General features: G+C 43.4%; 1 protein-coding gene across 2 annotated transcripts; it reads left to right on the top strand.

Moving 5' to 3' along the window:
- Positions 1 to 1,449: 1,449 nt before the first annotated feature.
- On the top strand, positions 1,450 to 17,763 carry LOC109869639 (interleukin-17 receptor C). Of its 2 annotated transcripts, none has more exons than XM_031803939.1 (17): positions 1,450 to 2,928; positions 3,140 to 3,155; positions 3,322 to 3,438; positions 3,663 to 3,760; positions 3,854 to 3,937; positions 4,067 to 4,181; positions 4,290 to 4,465; positions 6,366 to 6,434; positions 6,590 to 6,656; positions 10,629 to 10,825; positions 10,902 to 10,949; positions 13,095 to 13,140; positions 13,314 to 13,465; positions 13,763 to 13,831; positions 13,916 to 13,967; positions 14,187 to 14,294; positions 14,826 to 17,763. In XM_031803939.1, exons 1-17 carry the CDS (start codon positions 2,812 to 2,814, stop codon positions 15,800 to 15,802), a joined length of 2,508 nt encoding a protein of 835 aa, XP_031659799.1. In that variant the 5' UTR covers positions 1,450 to 2,811; the 3' UTR covers positions 15,803 to 17,763. The 2 variants fall into 2 exon arrangements, with proteins under 2 accessions (XP_031659799.1, XP_031659798.1); XM_031803938.1 differs by having other exon boundaries at positions 1,628 to 2,928; positions 4,281 to 4,465.
- Positions 17,764 to 18,063: the final 300 nt, after the last annotated feature.

Below are 18,063 nucleotides of genomic sequence, written 5' to 3' on the forward strand. Positions count from 1 at the left end.
ACATAAACCACCCGAGCCACGGCCTGTTCACCCCGCGATCTTTTGGAAGGCGAGGACAGTACAGGAGCATCTAAGCTGGGACCGAGAGACTGAAAAACAGCTTCTATCTCAAGGCCATCAAACTGTTAAATAGTCATCACTAGCCGGCTATCACCCGGTTACTCAACCCTACACCTTAGAGGCTGCTATACATAGACATGGAATCACTGACCACTTTAATAATGGAACACTAGTCACTTTAATGTTTACATACTGCTTTACTCATCTCATATGTATTTACTGTATTATATTATTGTCACGCGGGACTAGGTGGGTGAGGAAGGAATCAGGCGCAGAGAGTTCCACAGGGAAAAGGTGCACTTTAATGTGGCACAAAATAACAAGCCCACAACACAGGGCACGGACAATAATATGGACCACCCAAAACACAGGGTGCCAGGTCCAGAACACGAACACCTCTACCTAACGCACACACGTAACAGAAATTCAATCCCGCACTAAACAAGAGCGGGTACACGTACTTTACATAAGGAAGCCCATCAAGCACATACAACAGGATACAGGTGAAACTAATAAGACAAAACAAACAGACAACGAAAAAGGGATCGGTGGCGGCTAGTAGGCCGGTGACGACGACCACCGAGCACTGCCCGAACAGGCAGGGGAGCCAACTTCATCAGAAGTTGTGACAATTATATTATATTCTACTGTATTCTAGTCAATGCCACTCTGACATTGCTTATTCTAATATTTGTTTCAATATATTTCTTAATTCCATTCTTTTACTTTTAGATTTGTGTGTATTGTTGTGAATTGTTAGATATTACTGCACTGTTGGAGCTAGGAACACAACCATTTCGCTACACCCGCAAACATCTGCTAAATATGTGTATGTGACCAATAAAATTTGATTTGATATTGGTCATATTCCACACCTCCTCGTACCTTATTGCTTAATTGGAAAACAACACAGGAGCCTAACCAGAGGCGGCTGCAGGCATGGGTTGAAATGTTATCAAATTATTTTCTATAAACAGCAAACTATCTGAAACTATTTTCAAATACTTCTTTACAAACATTATCAAATACCATAACCAAACAGACCAGGTTCAAATCTGTCGTTCTGCCCCTGAACAGACAGTTAACCCACTGTTCCTAGGCCGTCATTGAAAATAAGAATGTGTTCTTAACTGACTTGCCTGGTTAAATAAAGGGTTAAATAAAGGTAAAACATTTTTTTTTTAAATGCATGAGAAAATATTTATATTTCCACATACTTCAAATGAAATGAAAAATATTCAAATATTTAGGGTGCGTTGGTAAATTCACTCTGGCCTCGATTTCAGAGCACTCTAGTCTCAAATCAAATCAAAGTTTATTTGTCATGTGCGCAGAATACAACAGGTGTATAACTTAAAGTGAAATGGGGGGCGGCCCGTCAGGAAGTCCAGGATCCAGTTGCAGAGGGAGGTGTTTAGTCTCAGGATCCTTAGTTTAGTGATGAGATTTGAGGGCACTATGGTGTTGAACGCTAAACTGTAGTCAATGAATAACATTCTCACATAAGTGTTCCTTTTGTCCAGGTGGGAAAGGGCAGTGTGGAGTGCAATAGAGATTGCATCATCTGTGGATCTGTTTGGGCGGTATGCAAATTGGAGTGGGTCTAGGGTTTCTGGGATAATGGTGTTGATGTGATGTGTGCAAGAGCGCAGAATAACTGAAGAATTTACAACCGTGCAACACTCTTGTTGGATATGACCTAGTTTCAGTAAACGTTGTTGGATATGACCTAGTTTCAGTAAACGTAGGCAAAAAAAACGTTATTAAATTGTTGCCAGCAGCACAGTTACAGTCACCGACGTTCTAGAGAACATGAAAACAGCTTTAACCAGCTCTGATAGGGCGAGTAAAATGGTCAGAGAGAGGTGGTCTCTCATTTGTTTATGGCAGTAGCTAGCAAGCTAGCCAACTTTGGTCAGTTAGCTTGGGTGCTTGATTGCTTGATTGCCAGTTGTGAGGTCAGAACACTCGGATCAACCGTAATCCTCGGCCAGAGCGTCCAGTGTGCGCTCTGAACTCTCCGAGAGCCGAAACACTCTGAATTTACGAACGGACAATCTGACAACACTGAATTTACTAACGCCTAGAGCGCTCTCTGAGCACGCTCTGGCACTCCTGCGTTTTACGAACACACCCTTACTTCCAAATGTCTTAGAAATGTCTTAGAAAGTTACTGAATTACCCTAAATATAATTTGAACCAAGGTCTGTTTCAGAAAAGATGCGGTATTTATGATTAACAGAGCAGTCAGTGACTGTGCAAGGGGGACTGCAATGTTTGCCAATACACTTTTCCTTCTGGATGTAACGTTAAAAAATAAGTATTTCTTAGCATAGCCTGACTGCTATTTCCTCATTGTTCGTAAAAATACATGTCAAACGAGTACACATTGTCTGAGGCAGCTGGAAAGGTGGAGCTGTACTAAACTACTCACTCACTCACTCACTCACTCAATGCACAACTTGATACGCATGGAACAATTATTAATGAGTCATTATTTTTACCGTTCTTATTGAGAACAGACAAAACAACATAGCACTGGAACTTATAATGTAGGCTACGTTTCCGTTTTCTTGGATTTCATTTCGTTGATTTTAATATTCAAGTAAGGCTAAACGTAGAGAGTGTGGTCTGTCGTTCTGCTGTTTTTTTGCGCATTTGCGTTTTTTTGTCCCTAGGGCCAAAGTTGTTCAAGCATCATTGGATACGCCGTTACTTTTTACATGTGCCTCTGTTGTGAGTAAGCTAGTCATGATTATGAGTCGCGGGAATGGACCTGCACTTGCTGTGCTCCTGCTCCTGTTGTGCCTGCTGCAGCTCCTGTGTGTCTCTGAGGAGATAACACGCGCCAGACTAACTGTCACCGAGGTAAGGGACTAATTCATACCATCTTTGGGGCCCACCACCATGGACATAATGTAACTAATATGCAAAAGAGACATTATACTCAGACTGTATATAATGGAAATACTGTATTGGAAATGGATTAGCCTATGTGAACCTGTCCTGCATCAAGATTCACTTCACTAATCCAGTCTCTTTTTCTTCCTCCTTTTCTTCCTCTATTTCTCCACAATAGATTCAATACCAAAATGGTAAGTGTTACTTCAGTCCATGGTCTCTATGGGATAACTCATTTTGTACACAATATGAAGAGGAACCATTTATTTGGCATTTTCAGACTTCACTTGTATACTTATTTTACTGCATATATTGTTTTGAGTGTCCGTATGTTCTGTGTTTCTGTCTTTTTTTCTGTAGGTTCCAACTGGAACCCTGAGAGTCTTCCTCAGCTGAGTCTGTCCACTCTCGGGTTCTCTCCATCACAAGGCTCCTGTTTTGCCTGTGTCCATGTACGTGTCAGAATGAAAGCGGCAGGTAAGACTGTTTCCCATCCACAACCAATCTCTGTCTCTCCGCACCATCCTCACCCCCTTTAAAACTTTCCTCCATCCCATCCTCCTTTTATTTAAAGTCTGTCTCCCTTTCTCTGGCCTTGTTTGTTTCAGTCTATATCTTTCTTCCTTAACCTGACTTCCTCTCTTTCTCTCATTCTACCTTTACTGCCACAATTCTTTAATATGTCCTCTGTGTTCCTCTAGACTTCACCGGGACACTGACCATTAAATACCTGGAGCTGTCAACTACAACTCGCAGAACCATCTCGATAAAAAATGGAGTCAATAATGACACTTTACAGGTACCATTTCTTGAAAAGAAAGCCCTCTCCATTTCAGTTAAAGGATAAGATAAATGGATAAAATACATTCACTTTATTCATTTTTATTTTAAGTGGAGTGACCCGTTTCGATCCATCATAGTAGGAAAGACCAACATTAAGCGCTTACATCCCCATGACATTGGCCACATGATTGTGGTAAGATCTGATATTTTCATACATGCATGCACAGATACACACACACACATACACACACACACACACACAGTAGAATGATGAAAGTAAGCTTCTGATCATGTTGCTGTGTGTGTCTCTGCTGCCTTCCAGTGGGAGTTGGTGTATGACTGTTTCCCTGCTAACGCAGGGCGAGAGGTGTATGTGTCTTTGTCCTCTAAACCACAGAGACAGCACAGGTACATCGTACAGAAGGACATCTGTCCAGGTACTAATCTCACCTTTCACCATCACTTATCCCCATCCCTCACCTGTGATGTGATGAGAATGACATCACAATACTAATCATACTATGACTCTGTCTGAGGTGATGCAGATTCAGATCCAGTACCAGAGTTTGATCTGTCTGTGGATGAGCTGGCTCGATCCCTCAATGTAACAGTAGCAACTGGAGACCACATATACCAACCGGCTGTCTCATCTGATGTATACACCAGGTTGTGCTACAGACACACAGATGCAGAATGCTCCAACCTTTCTGCTCTTTCTACTGTAAGCTATTTTGCATGTGTGTATTGTGTGTGTGGGTGCGTGCGTGCATGTATAGAGGTGTTTTAAAAAGATGAATGTTGTTTATAAAATACACTACCTGTCAAACATTTTAGAACACCTACTCATTCATGAGATTTTCTTTATTTTTTTTACCATTTTTTACATTGTAGAATAGTAGCGAAGACATCAAAACTATTAAATAATACATGGACTCATGTAGTAACCAAAATCTAAATATATTTTATATTTGAGATTCTTCAAATAGCCACCCTTTGCCTTGATGACAGCTTTGCACACTCTTGGCATTCTCTCAACCAGCTTCATGAGGTAGTCACCTGGAATGCATTTAAATTAACAAGTGTGCCTGGTTAAAAGTTCATTTGTGGAATTTCTTTCTTCTTGATGGGTTCGAGCCAATCAGTTGTGTTGTGACAAGGTAGGGGTGGTAAACGGAAGATATCCCTATTTGGTAAAATATATATTTTTAATTGAACCTTTATTTAACTAGGCAAGTCAGTTAAGAACAAATTCTTATTTACAATGACGGCCTACACTGGCCAAACCTTGACAACACTGGGCCTTTTGTGCGCCACCCTATGGGACTCCCAATCATGGCCAGTTGTGATACAACCTGGATTCGAACCAGGGTGTCTGTAGTGACGCCTCTAGTACTGAGTTTCAGTGCCTTAGATGGCGGTGCCACTCGATATTATGGCAAGAACAACTTAAATAAGCAAAGAAATGACAGTCCATCATTACTTTAAAGACATGAAGGTCAGTCAATATGGAACATTAAGAACTTTGAAAGTTTCCTCAAGTGCAGTCGCAAAAACCATCAAGCGCTATGATGAAACTGGCTCTCATGGGGACCGCCACAGGAATGGAAGACCCAGAGTTACCTCTGATGCAGAGGATAAGTTCATTAGAGTTACCAGCCTCAGAAATTGCAGCCCAAATAAATGCTTCATAGAGTTTAAGTAACAGACACATCAACATCAACTGTTCAGATGAGACTGTGTGAATCATGCCTTCATGGTCAAATTGATGCAAAGAAACCACTACTAAAGGAAACCAATAAGAAGAAGAGACCTACTTGGGCCAAGAAACACGAGCAATGGACATTATACTGGTGGAAATTTGTCCTTTGGTCTGGAGTCCAAATTGGAGATTTTTGTTTCCAATCATGTCTTTCTGAGACGCGGTGTGGATAAACAGATGATCTCTGCATGTATATTTCCCACCTTAAAGCATTGAGGAGGAGGTGTTATGGTGTGGGGGTGCTTTGCTGGTGACACTGTCTGTGATTTATTTAGTTTAAGGCACACTTAACCATCATGGCTACCAGAACATTCTGCAGCGATATGCCATCCCATCTGGTTTGGGCTTAGTGGGACTATCATTTGTTTTTCAACAGGACAATGACCCAACACACCTTCAGGCTGTGTAAGGTCTATTTGACCAAGAGGGTAGTGATGGAGTGCTGCGTCAGATGACCTGGCTTCCATAATTCCCCGACCTCATCCAAATTGAGATGGTTTTGGGATGAGTCGGACCGCAGAGTGAAGGAAAATCAGCCAACAAGTGCTCAGCATATGTGGGAACTCCTTCAAGATTGTTGGAAAAGCTTTCCAGGTGAAGCTGGTTGAAAGACTGCCAAGAGTGTGCAAAGCTGTCATCAAGGCAAATGGTGGCTATTTGAATAATCTCTCTTTTGATTTGTTTTAACACTTTTTTTGGTTATAACGATTCTGTGTTATTTCATAGTTTTGTCTTTATTATTCAACAATATAGAAAATAGTAAAAAATAAAGAAAAACCTTTGAATGAGTAGGTGTTCTAAAACTTTTGACCGGTAGTGTAGGTTGATAATCTGTTAATGAATATTCTGTTGTTCTCTCCAGATTGACACCAATCAGAATCGGTCAGTGACTCTCAGTTTCCCCTACCTGCTACCCTGTGTCTGTGTACAGGTAAGAAGGTCTCACTCAGTGACATATCACAATGAGTTAACTATCAGCTAATGTCCAATAGACAGTGACAGTACTGCATGGCTAAAACTACAGTATGTCTCATGTTTGTGTCCTTGCATGTCTCTCTGCCTGTCTGTCTGTACATATGCCTGCAGGTATATTACACACACCTAGACGCAAGGCGAACCACAGTTTGCCCATTTGTGAATGGCTCATTAGATGGTGAGTATCTAATCTAAAATGGTGCCGGATAAGAAGGCAGACGTTTTACGTGCCACCAACCGATTGTGTTTTTTGTTAGTTTATTTGTGTCGTTTGTAACTTTTGTACATAATGTTGCCGCTGCCGTCTCTTATGACCGAAATAATTTCTGGACATCAGGACTGCGATTACTCACTACAGACTGGCAGAATCCTTTTTTCCATTAATGAGCCTGTCGCGAACGATATACTGCTTTCTCAGGAATAGGCCCAGATCCCTGTGATTTGCATGAAGAGGAGGTGGAGAAAAAGGGTCCGGAGGGCGGTCTGCCTTCTGTGAATTCGTTGGCGATCTAATAAACCCCCACTTCCATTCTGCTAGCAAACGTGCAATCTTTGGACAATAAAATAGATGACCTACACGGAAGATTGAACTGCCAACGGTACATTCAAAACTGTAATATCTTACGCTTAATGGAGTCGTGGCTGAACGACGACACTATCAACATAACATACAGCTGTCTGGTTATACGCTACACCGGCGTCTGGTAAGACAAGGGGCGGCAGACTATGTATTTTTGTAACAGCTGGTGCACAATATCTAAGGAAGTCTCGAGCTATTGCTCGCCTGAGGTAGTGTGGTGTACAGGCTATCATGAGAAACTCTCTAGGTAGATAGGGTATCTGCATTTTTCGTAGGTGTTTACATACCACCACAGTCAGAGGCTGGCACTAAGACTGCATTGAATGAGCTGTATTCCGCCATAAGCAAACAAGAAAACACTCACCCAGAGGCGCTGCTCCTAGTAGCCGGTGACTTTAATGCAGGGAAACTTAAATCCGTTTTACCAAATTTATATCAGCATGTTAAATGTGCAACCAGAGGGGGGAAAAAAAAAAAGAACTGGACCAACTTTACTCCACACACATACAATGCTCTCCCTCCATTTGGCAAATCTGCCCATAATTCTATCCTCCTGATTCCTGCTTACAAGCAAATATTGAAGCAGGAAGCAACAGTGACTAGATCAATACAAAAAAGTGGTCAGATGAAGCAGATGCTAAGCTACAGGACTGTTTTGCTACCGCAGACTGGACTATGTTCCGGGATTCCTCCAATGGTATTGAGTACACCACATCAGTCATTGGCTTCATCAATAAGTGCATCGATGATGTAGTCCCCACAGTGACCGTATGTACATACCCCAACCAGAAGCCATGGATTACAGGCAACATCCGCACTGAGCTAAAGCTGCAGATTTCAAGGAGTAGAACTCTAACCCGGAAGCTTAAGAAATCCCGCTATGCCCTCCGACGAACCATCAAACAGGCAAAGCGTCAATACAGGACTAAGATCGAATCGTACTACATCTGCTCTGACGCTCATCGGATGTGACAGGGCTTGCAAACTATTACAGACTACAAAGGAAAGCACAGCAGAGAGCTGCCCAGTGATAGGAGCCTACCAGATGAGCTAAACTACTTCTATGCTCAATTCGAGGCAAATAAACACCGAAGCATGCATGAGAGCCCCATCTGTTCCGGAAGACTGTGATCAAGCTCTCCACAGCCGATGTGAGTAAGACCGTTAAACAGGTCAACATTCACAAGGCCGCAGGGGCAGGCGGATTACCAGGACGTGTACTGCAAGCATGCACTGACAAACTGGCAAATGGCTTCTTTTATGCCCGCCTCTTGGAGGGAGCGTAACACCCTGCTACACTCAACTCCCCGTGGAGTGAAAGAGGTATGTGATTGTAGTTACGGGTAAGGATGACAGAGGCAGAGAATATTACAGTTTACTGGGAATTTATTTCCTTAACACGGTAATGTGGGGAAAAGGGACTGGACGGAACCAAAGCAAAGAAAGTAAAAGTTGAGTCCCCTCTAATACCTTACCTGCCTACCCACTATTTACCTAACCTTAACACCACCTGGCGCGCTAACCAAAATACAGGGGGTGGTCCGCCCAGGTCTTACCTAGTGTGCATAGACAGAGTACACACTACGGGTATATGTATGCCCACAGGCCTCTTGCCTAAGCACTCTCAAGGTGCCTTCACCTTCTCCCCTCAGAACAAATGAAACAAAATAATATTTTAATAATTAAAACACAGTCCTTTTGACATAAACATACCTCAGCAGGACCAGCTACAAAATACTTTCCAAAAACTGTCTGCACAACAACCAACACAGGACATCCAAAGAAGATCTCTCTCCTACCAAAGGAACACTGGCTTTTAAGGAGTTTGTAATTGGTGACAACTGTATCCCCTAACGAGAGGGCGGGATCAGAGTTCCAATCTGCCATGGGGCTGACCAATCAGCTGCTTGGGGGAATCCAGGAAGCCATTTCCTGAAATACACGCATAAACACATACAAACCCACAACAACGCAGAAGCTGGGGCATGTAACATCTTCACTGACATTTTGAACATCTCCCTATCCGAGTCTGTAATACCAACATGTTTTAAGAAGACCACCATAGTGCCTGTGCCCAAGAACACTAAGGTAACCTGCCTAAACTACTACCGACTCGTAGCACTCGTTTCTGTAGCCATGAAATGCTTTGAAAGGCTGGTCATGGCTCACATCAACACCATTATCCCAGAAACCCTAGACCCACTCCAATTTGCATACCGCCAAACAGATCCACAGATGATGCAATCTCTATTGCACTCCACACTGCCCTTTCCCACCTTGACAAAAGGAACACATATGTGAGAATGCTGTTCATTGACTACAGCTCAGTGTTCAAAATCAGAGTGCCCTCAAAGCTCACCACTAAGCTAAGGACCCTGGGACTAAACACCTCCCTCTGCAACTGGATCCTGGACTTCCGGACGGGCTGCCCCAAGGTGGTGAGGGTAGGTAACAACACATCCACCACGCTGATCCTCAACACAGTGGCCCCTCAGGGGTGTGTGCTCAGTCCCCTCCTGTACTCTCTCTTCACTCATGACTGCACGGCCAGGCACAACTCCAACACCATCATTAAGGTTGGCAATGACACAACAGTGATCACCGAGAACGTCGAGACAGACTATAGGGAGGACGTCAGCGACCTGGCCGTGTGGTGCCATAACAACACCTCAATGTGATCAAGACAAAGGAGATGATTGTGGACTACAGGAAAAAGAGGACTGAGCATGCCCCCATTCTCATCGACTGGGCTGCAGTGGAGCAGGTTGAGAGCTTCAAGTTTCTTGGTGTCCACATCACCAACAAACTATCATGGTCCAAGCACACCAAGACAGTCGTTAAGAGGGCACAACAAAACCTATTCCCCCTCAGGAGACTGAAAAGATTTGGCATGGGTCCTCAGATCCTCAAAAGATTATACAGCTGCACCATCAAGAGCATCCTGACCGGTTGCATAACTGCCTGGTATAGCAACTGCTCGGCCTCCGACCGCAAGGCACTACAGAGGTTAGTGCGAATGGCCCAGTACATCACTGGGGCAAAGGTTCCTGCCATCCAGGACCTCTATACCAGGCGGTGTCAGAGGAAGGCCCTAAAAATTGTCAAAGACTCCAGCCACCCTAGTCATAGTCTGTTCTCTCTGCTACTGCACGGCAAGCGGTACCGGAGCACCACGTCTAGGTCCAAGAGGCTTCTAAACAGCTTCTACCCCCAAGCCATGAGACTATTTGCACCCCCCCCCCCCCCCCCTGCACATTGACTCTGTATTGGTGCCCCCCTGTATATAGTCTCACTATTGTTATTTTACTGCTGCTCTTTAATGACTTATTTCTTATTGAGTACACCTCAGATTTTGTATGTATTGTTTGTCTCTTAGACCTGTTTGAGATGCCGTAGCTGATGATTAGCTTCAGTTTCTATGTGTGTTACCTGTATATTTTCCAGTGAATCAGACCTGGGGATAGCAGGGGCTTTCTGCTGGAGCAATTATTAATGAGTCACAGACAAACCAGCAGAACATGCAGTCCTCACACTATCAGTAACAGTGCACTGTATGTGTTTGACCACCAGGGGGCAGAGACGTGTGGCGCTCCAGTAATGTGACTCTGTATGGTGAGTTGGGCTCAAGCATGGCCTGGAGTGCCCTGTGTCCTGCTGCTTACCTGAAGCCCTCTGCCTCTCTCTGCTGGCGACACCAGAGAAACACACCACAATGCACTCCCATCCTAAACTCCACACTGGAGGACATGGAGGAGAAGGGAAATCTGGTGAGTGTTGATGATGATGGTGATGATGAAAATGATGATGATGCTGCTGCTGATATCTTCCCTCTATCCTTGACAGAAATATAATGTTTCTGCTGTGGATAAACACCCTCAGATGTGTGTGCAGGTAAGAGTGTATAAGCCAATAAAATAAAATCAATGTTATTTGTCACATGGGCCGAATGCAACAACCTTACCTTGAAATGCTTAACCAACAGTGCAGTTGAAGAAAGAGTTAAGAAAATATGTATCAAATTAACTAAAGTAAAAAATAATTAACAGTAACACAATAAAATAACATTAATGAGGCTATATACAAGGGGTACCGGTTCCGAGTCAATGTGCAGGAGTACAGGTTAGTCGAGGTAATTTGTACATATATCAAATCAAATCAAATCAAATTTATTTATATAGCCCTTCGTACATCAGCTGATATCTCAAAGTGCTGTACAGAAACCCAGCCTAAAACCCCAAACAGCAAGCAATGCTGGTGGAGAAGCACGAGAAATAGCGGTGAAGTGACTATGCATAGTTAATAAACAGCGAGTAGCAGCCGTGTAAAAAAAACAAATGGGGGGGGGGGGTGTCAATGTAAATAATCGTTGGGTATTTCATTAATTGTTCAGCAGTCTTATGGTTTGGGGGTAGAAGCTGTTAAGGTGCCTTTCGGTCCTAGACTTGGCGCTCTGGTACTGTTTGCCATGCAGTGGTGTAAAAGGGGGGGCAATGTAAATAGTCTTATGGTTTGGGGGTAGAAGCTGTTTAGAAGCCTCTTGGTATAGTTCTGGATGTCAGGAATCTTGGCTACAGTGATGTACTGGGTCGTACGCACTACCCTCTGTAGCGCCTTACGGTCAGATGCCGAGCAGTTGCCATACCAGGCGGCGATGCAACTGGTCAGAATGCCATCGATGGTGCAGCTGTAGAACTTTGAGGATCTGGGGACCCAAGACAAATCTTTTCAGTCTCCTGAGGAGAAAAAGGTGTTGTCGTATCATCTTCACTTCTGTCTTGGTGTGTATCGACCATGATAGTTTGTTGGTGATGTGGACACCAAGGAACTTGAAGCTCTCAACCCGCTCCACTACAGCCCCGTCGATGTTAATGGGGGCCTTGTCGGCCCGCCTTTTCCTGTAGTCCACGATCAGCTCCTTTGTCTTGCTCACATTGAGCAATATACACTATGTCATACTCTTTCCATGACATAAACTGACCAGTTGAATCCAGGTGAAAGACATGATTTTTTTTTTTCATTTTTTTTTCACCTTTATTTAACCAGTTAGGCTAGTTGAGAACACCTTTATTTAACCAGGTAGGCTAGTTGAGAACACCTTTATTTAACCAGGTAGGCTAGTTGAGAACACCTTTATTTAACCAGGTAGGCTAGTTGAGAACACCTTTATTTAACCAGGTAGGCTAGTTGAGAACACCTTTATTTAACCAGGTAGGCTAGTTGAGAACACCTTTATTTAACCAGGTAGGCTAGTTGAGAACACCTTTATTTAACCAGGTAGGCTAGTTGAGAACACCTTTATTTAACCAGGTAGGCTAGTTGAGAACAAGTTCTCATTTGCAACTGCGACCTGGCCAAGATAAAGCATAGCAGTGTGAGCATACAACAAAGAGTTACACATGGAGTAAACAATTAACAAGTCAATAACACAGTAGAAAACAAAGGGGGGGTCTATATACAATGTGTGCAAAAGGCATGAGGAGGTAGGCAAATAATTACAATTTTGCAGATTAACACTGGAGTGATAAAAGATCAGATGGTCATGTACAGGTAGAGATATTGGTGTGCAGAAGAGCAGAAAAGTAAGGGGAGGAGACAGGTTAAAGATGAAGGGGAGGAGACAGGTTAAAGAAGGATTTTAAAGCTTTGAGACAATTGAGACATGGATTGTGTATGTGTGCCGTTCAGAGGGGGAATCAGCAAGACAAAAGATTCAAGTGTCTTTGAACGCAACTGTGGGAAGTACTGGAGTCCACATGGGCCAGCATTTCTGTGGAATGCTTTTGACACCTTCTCGAGTCTATGCCCCAACGAATTGAGGATGTTCTGAGGGTAAAATGGGTGCAACTCAGCATTAGGAAGGTGTTCCTAATGTTTTGTACACTCAGTGTATGTCTAGTATCAATAGTTAACAGTATGATACATGACACCTGTGGATTTCAGTCACTGATGTCTCTCTCTCTCTCTCTCTCTCTCTCTCTCTCTCTCTCTCTCTCTCTCTCTCTCTCTCTCTCTCTCTCTCCCTCCCTCTCTTTGTAGTTTTCCTTCAGAGGCAGCCATGATGTCCACTGTCCATTCCAACCAGGTGAGACCACAAGACCACAGTGATAGAAGTACTGCACTTGATATTGTTCATATCATAAACATAATCTCTCCCTCTTTCTTCTCACTCTCTCTCTCTCTCTCTCTCTCTCGCCTTCTCTCACCCTCCCTTCCTCTCTCTCTGTCTCTCTCTCTATCCCTCCCTCCTTTCTTCAGGTATGTCTAAGTGGGAGGCATATGTTGGTCCTGGTTCACAAAGTCTCTGTGTCTATCTCACCTCCACTATCCCAGCATCCTTTGCTGCACAACTCTGTGTCTGGCAGGAGAAAGGATGTGTGTCCAGAGGAGCTATCTACTTAGTAAACATGGTAAGATAAACTATCACCACAATATAGAGACATAATAGCCTCTATAATATGCTGTCTTGCGTGCTCCGACCTAACTGTGCTATTTTGTGATTCTTTGAGTGTTTATCTTTACTTTTTCATGTTCTCTTTATTATATATTTTGTATTTTTATTAGTTATACTAGTTTTTAATTACTGCGCTGTTGGGTAGAGCATGCAAGTTAAGCATTTCACTGTACTTGAACATGTCACAGTAAAACCTGAATTTAATAGACACTGCTGGTCCATGTTGTTAAGAGTGCAGTTTTCTGTTCAACAGGGTGGGGGCACCAGAGAGACACAGCTGAACCTGCCCTTATCATCCCTGACTGAGGGTCTATGTGTGCAGGTACGAACTAACGAACTATGAATTGCTTTTGTATTACGTGAACGCATCTCTAATCTTACTTTCACTCTCTCTATATCTCTGAAGGTCTGGCGGTCAGATCCTGCACAGTATGGGAGGAGACTACTGTGTCCTGACTGTGAGTTTAGCCTCAGCCACGCACACACACACACACACACACACACACACACACACACACACACACACAGTATGGGAGGAGACTACTGTGTCCTGACTGTGAGTTCAGCCTCAGCCACACACACACACACACACACACACACACACACACACACACACACACACACACACACACACACACACACACACTTATACATAGTATCCTCATATGCCTCCTCAGATTCCCACAGGAGATGGGGTCTCTATGCTGTTGCAGTCTTGACACTTCTGGTTACTGTGGCAATGCTGGGAAGCCTCATCCGCTATGTGACCAAGAAGGGAGTCACAGGTCAGTTTTTATTGTACTGTACATACACCTTTGTAGCCCCTTCTTGTGTCCTCAGTCATATTACATTGCATTAATATTGAGTGCCATCCTTAACCTATCTGTGTATCTATCTGTATGTGTGTCTGTCTGTCTCACCTTATCCTTCAAACCTAGCACACTTAATTTAATCCATTGATTTAATATCCATTGATTTAAATAATTGAGAAATCAGTGAATAAATACAAATAATTTCCAACATCTTTTTTGTTTGTCTGTCTGTCTGTATATGTTTCTCCACCATACTCATCTCTCTCTCTCTCTCTCTCTCTCTCTCTCTCTCTCTCTCTCTCTCTCTCTCTCTCTCTCTCTCTCTCTCTCTCTCTCTCTCTCTCTCTCTCTCTCTCTCTCTCTCTCTCTCTCTCTCTCTCTCCTTCTCTCTCTCTCTCTCTCTCTCTCTCTCTCTCTCTCTCTCTCTCGCTCTCTTCCCTTGACCATCTCCTTCTTTGTATGTCTTTGTGTGTGTCTCTCTGCCACCCCTCTCTCTCCCTGCAGGTTGGCTATTCATCCAGAGGCCTGTGTTGTTGGTGTGTTCATCAGAGCAGTCAGCCCATGTGTCTGCTGTGTGCGCTTTGGCTTCCTTCCTACAGGGGGAATTGTGTGCTGAAGTGCGCATGGCTTTGTGGACCCAGAGCTCCATTGGGGCTTGTCCTGGGGCTGTGGAGAGGTCTTGGGCTGGGGTGGCTGAGCTGGGCCCTGTGCCCTGGCTGTATGGACAGTGGGAGGCAGTCAGAGAGGCAGGAGGCCAGGTGCTGATCGTATGGAGCGCAGTTGCTAAGGAATCCTATAAGAGCTGGAGAGAAGAGAGGGAGGGAGGGGATAGGAGGGAGGGGGAAAAGACAGGAGGGAGTAAAGGAGAGGAGATGCAACAAGGGGAAAGGGGAGGAGAAAAAATTGAAGAACTTGAGAAAACAAGAGTGGAACAGGAGCAAGCAGGATTGAAGAAAAGAGAGGAATGGAAAGAGGAGAGTAGGAGCAGAGAGGAGAGAGAGCCCTCCTCAGTGACAGGGCCAGTGTTCAGGGCTGCCCTGTCCTGTCTGCAGGGGGCACGACAGGGGGCAAGCAGGGTCAACGGCTTCACCATTGTCTACTTCCAGGGCCTCTGTCACAGTCGAGACATCCCCAAGGACCTCAGAGGAGTCCCACGCTACTGCCTGCCTCGGGACTTCGGAGGCCTGATACGTGAGCTGGATGGGACCGCTAGAGGGAGGAACAGTGTAATTGGCAGCTGGGCCTGTTGGCCCAGACTCCTTTCCAAAACACTGTCACTTTGGTTGGCACGACGACTAACTCACAGGCTCAGAGTGTGGTTGTCACAGGAAGAGGAGGGGCTAAAACCGAAATCATCACAGGAAGTGATATCAGAGAGGACACTGACCAGGCATGTGTTGTCGCTGTCAATTAATGAGGAGAGGACAGAGCCAAGCACTTTGCAGCAGAAGGAGTTGCTTAGCGGGTCACCATGGCAATGAAGCAGGGCATCTCAGGTTTCACCTTTATACAGGAGCCAGACTTTTGTCTTGACTGTAACATGAGGCAGAGCACATGGGTGGTGTAGTGACCCAAACAGTGGAGCAGAGACACTGAGCATTTCATAGGGCTTATTACCACAGTCAAAGGGGGTATTGATAAAACTACTAAGATAACTTACCACTTGATTTGCCTGTGGTGAAGAGTAGGTAAATATTCTCCTCTGGGCTACATCCCACAAATGTCCACAGTTTATGCTTTTATGCTGAGTGTACAGTTTGAACCTGAACGTAAAGCCACACATCTGCCTTATCTAAGTGGGTATGCCTGAAAGTCAGGATGTAACTTCAACTTAGTGTATAGACCTGGATACCCTCACCACAGGTGCTCCAGTGAAGAGAAAGGATATACTTCATCATTCTCAATGTCAACAGTATATAATCAAATAATGTGATATGTTTGCTCTGAGGGCACATACTGTACATCCAAACTGTTGTTTTACCCAAGCCTCCACTTTCCACATGACTGTCAGATCCTTTCAAGAACATTTCAAAATGTATTTGTACAGAAGTACACAGCATCAACGTGCCCCATCTTGAACCAGCACCTGTCCATCTCTCAAACTGGTTGGCTGTAGAACTGCTTGGTTATGCACAGTGCCATAGAGGATTATGGATGCTATATTATCTATGTATGGGTATAGAGACCATTCCTACACAGCTCTATAGCAACCGGTCTACTCCAATGAGCTCCTATGGACTGTGTACTGTAACCTACTGTATATAAGAAATAGACACCTTAGTGACTCATTCTTTAGTCCAAGGATATTATGGTTTTAATTTTAATAATTTGTTCTCAGAATATTTCACTTTGCAGTATATAGTTATTATCAACATAGCATTCAACAAAGATAAAATGACTTCTGTATTAATAATGTATTTTCTCATTGCACCTCTTATTAATTCAGATAGCCTTTTGTTCAATTAAAATGAATATTTAAGTGTTGATTTACTTAATGGACACACATAGTGCAGACTTAGAGCCTGTTATAGTATCAAAGCCTGACATTTATAATTTGAATATAAGCAATTAGCAGATGCTTTTATCCAAAGCAGCTTACAGTCATGCGTGCATACATTTTATGTACAGGTGGTCCCAGGAATCGAACCCCCTATCCTGGCATTGCAAGCACCATGCTTTACCAACTGAGTTACAGTTCTTTAATATTATACTACTGCTAGTAAGCCCCTTCAGATTGGCAGTGAACAAATATTATTCAAATATCACCAACGACTCACATTCCATTCTCCCAATAAGTCAGTGAAGCCACGGGCTCAACGGTAGACTGTATGCAAAGCATCTGGAGCCTTACACCATAACACAGATGTTTTCCAGCCACGCTTTTCAGTAGTAGGTTGTGTTTGGAAATAAGCAGTTAACAGAGACAGAGCACTTTTCCTTCAAGTTTAAAGGGGCAATATGTCATTACTATATATTAATTATATATACCCATTTATTCTTGAAGAATATAACCTAATAAGGCCTCATTGAGCTTAGTTCAACTGGCATACCCCATCAGAAACCAAAATAATATTTTGCTTGTTTTACTCCACTTTTTCAAAACAAGGTTATTGTAAACATCCACTGCATAACCTAGCCTCAAAACATGCTTAAAATGATCATTGTGATGTCATGGATGGTCAGCTCTTGCATCCATAGCTCTGAGAGTGGTTATGTTTCTTCAGCCCCATCCCTCAGGTTGTTTACTGAAACAGTGGTGGAGAAACACTTTGTTATTGTTTGAACTGCAGATTGCCCCTTTAAAATGAACTGTATTCAGAACAAATGTTTATGCGTTTACCCTATCTATCATTCTACCATTGTGTGTGGGCTTATAAGTGCCTGTTGCATACATTTTGAAATGCTCTTTTGTAAAATAAATGTGTATTATTTTGTAAATATCCTTCACTTTGATATTAGCTGTTGGCCTCGTAAAAATAACTTCTGCATTTATGCTTTCTATAGACAATCTTCTTCTATGTATTATCTATGGTAAGTTTGTCTTAAAGTCCATCATGCTTATCTGTCTGACAGCAGCTAAGCAAACATACATCAACATTATTCCCTCAGGCATCTGTGTGGAAAAGGTGCCTATTTAAAGCGTGTCAACATTGCAGGTGCGTGATGATAGGTTCTCTCCATTAAACTGAACTGTAATTTCTGTCCCACTCAACCGGTTGATGTTATCAGTAAAACAAATGAG

The sequence above is a fragment of the Oncorhynchus kisutch genome, linkage group LG24, assembly GCF_002021735.2.
Source record: "Oncorhynchus kisutch isolate 150728-3 linkage group LG24, Okis_V2, whole genome shotgun sequence".
In the NCBI taxonomy this organism is placed as follows: domain Eukaryota; kingdom Metazoa; phylum Chordata; class Actinopteri; order Salmoniformes; family Salmonidae; genus Oncorhynchus; species Oncorhynchus kisutch.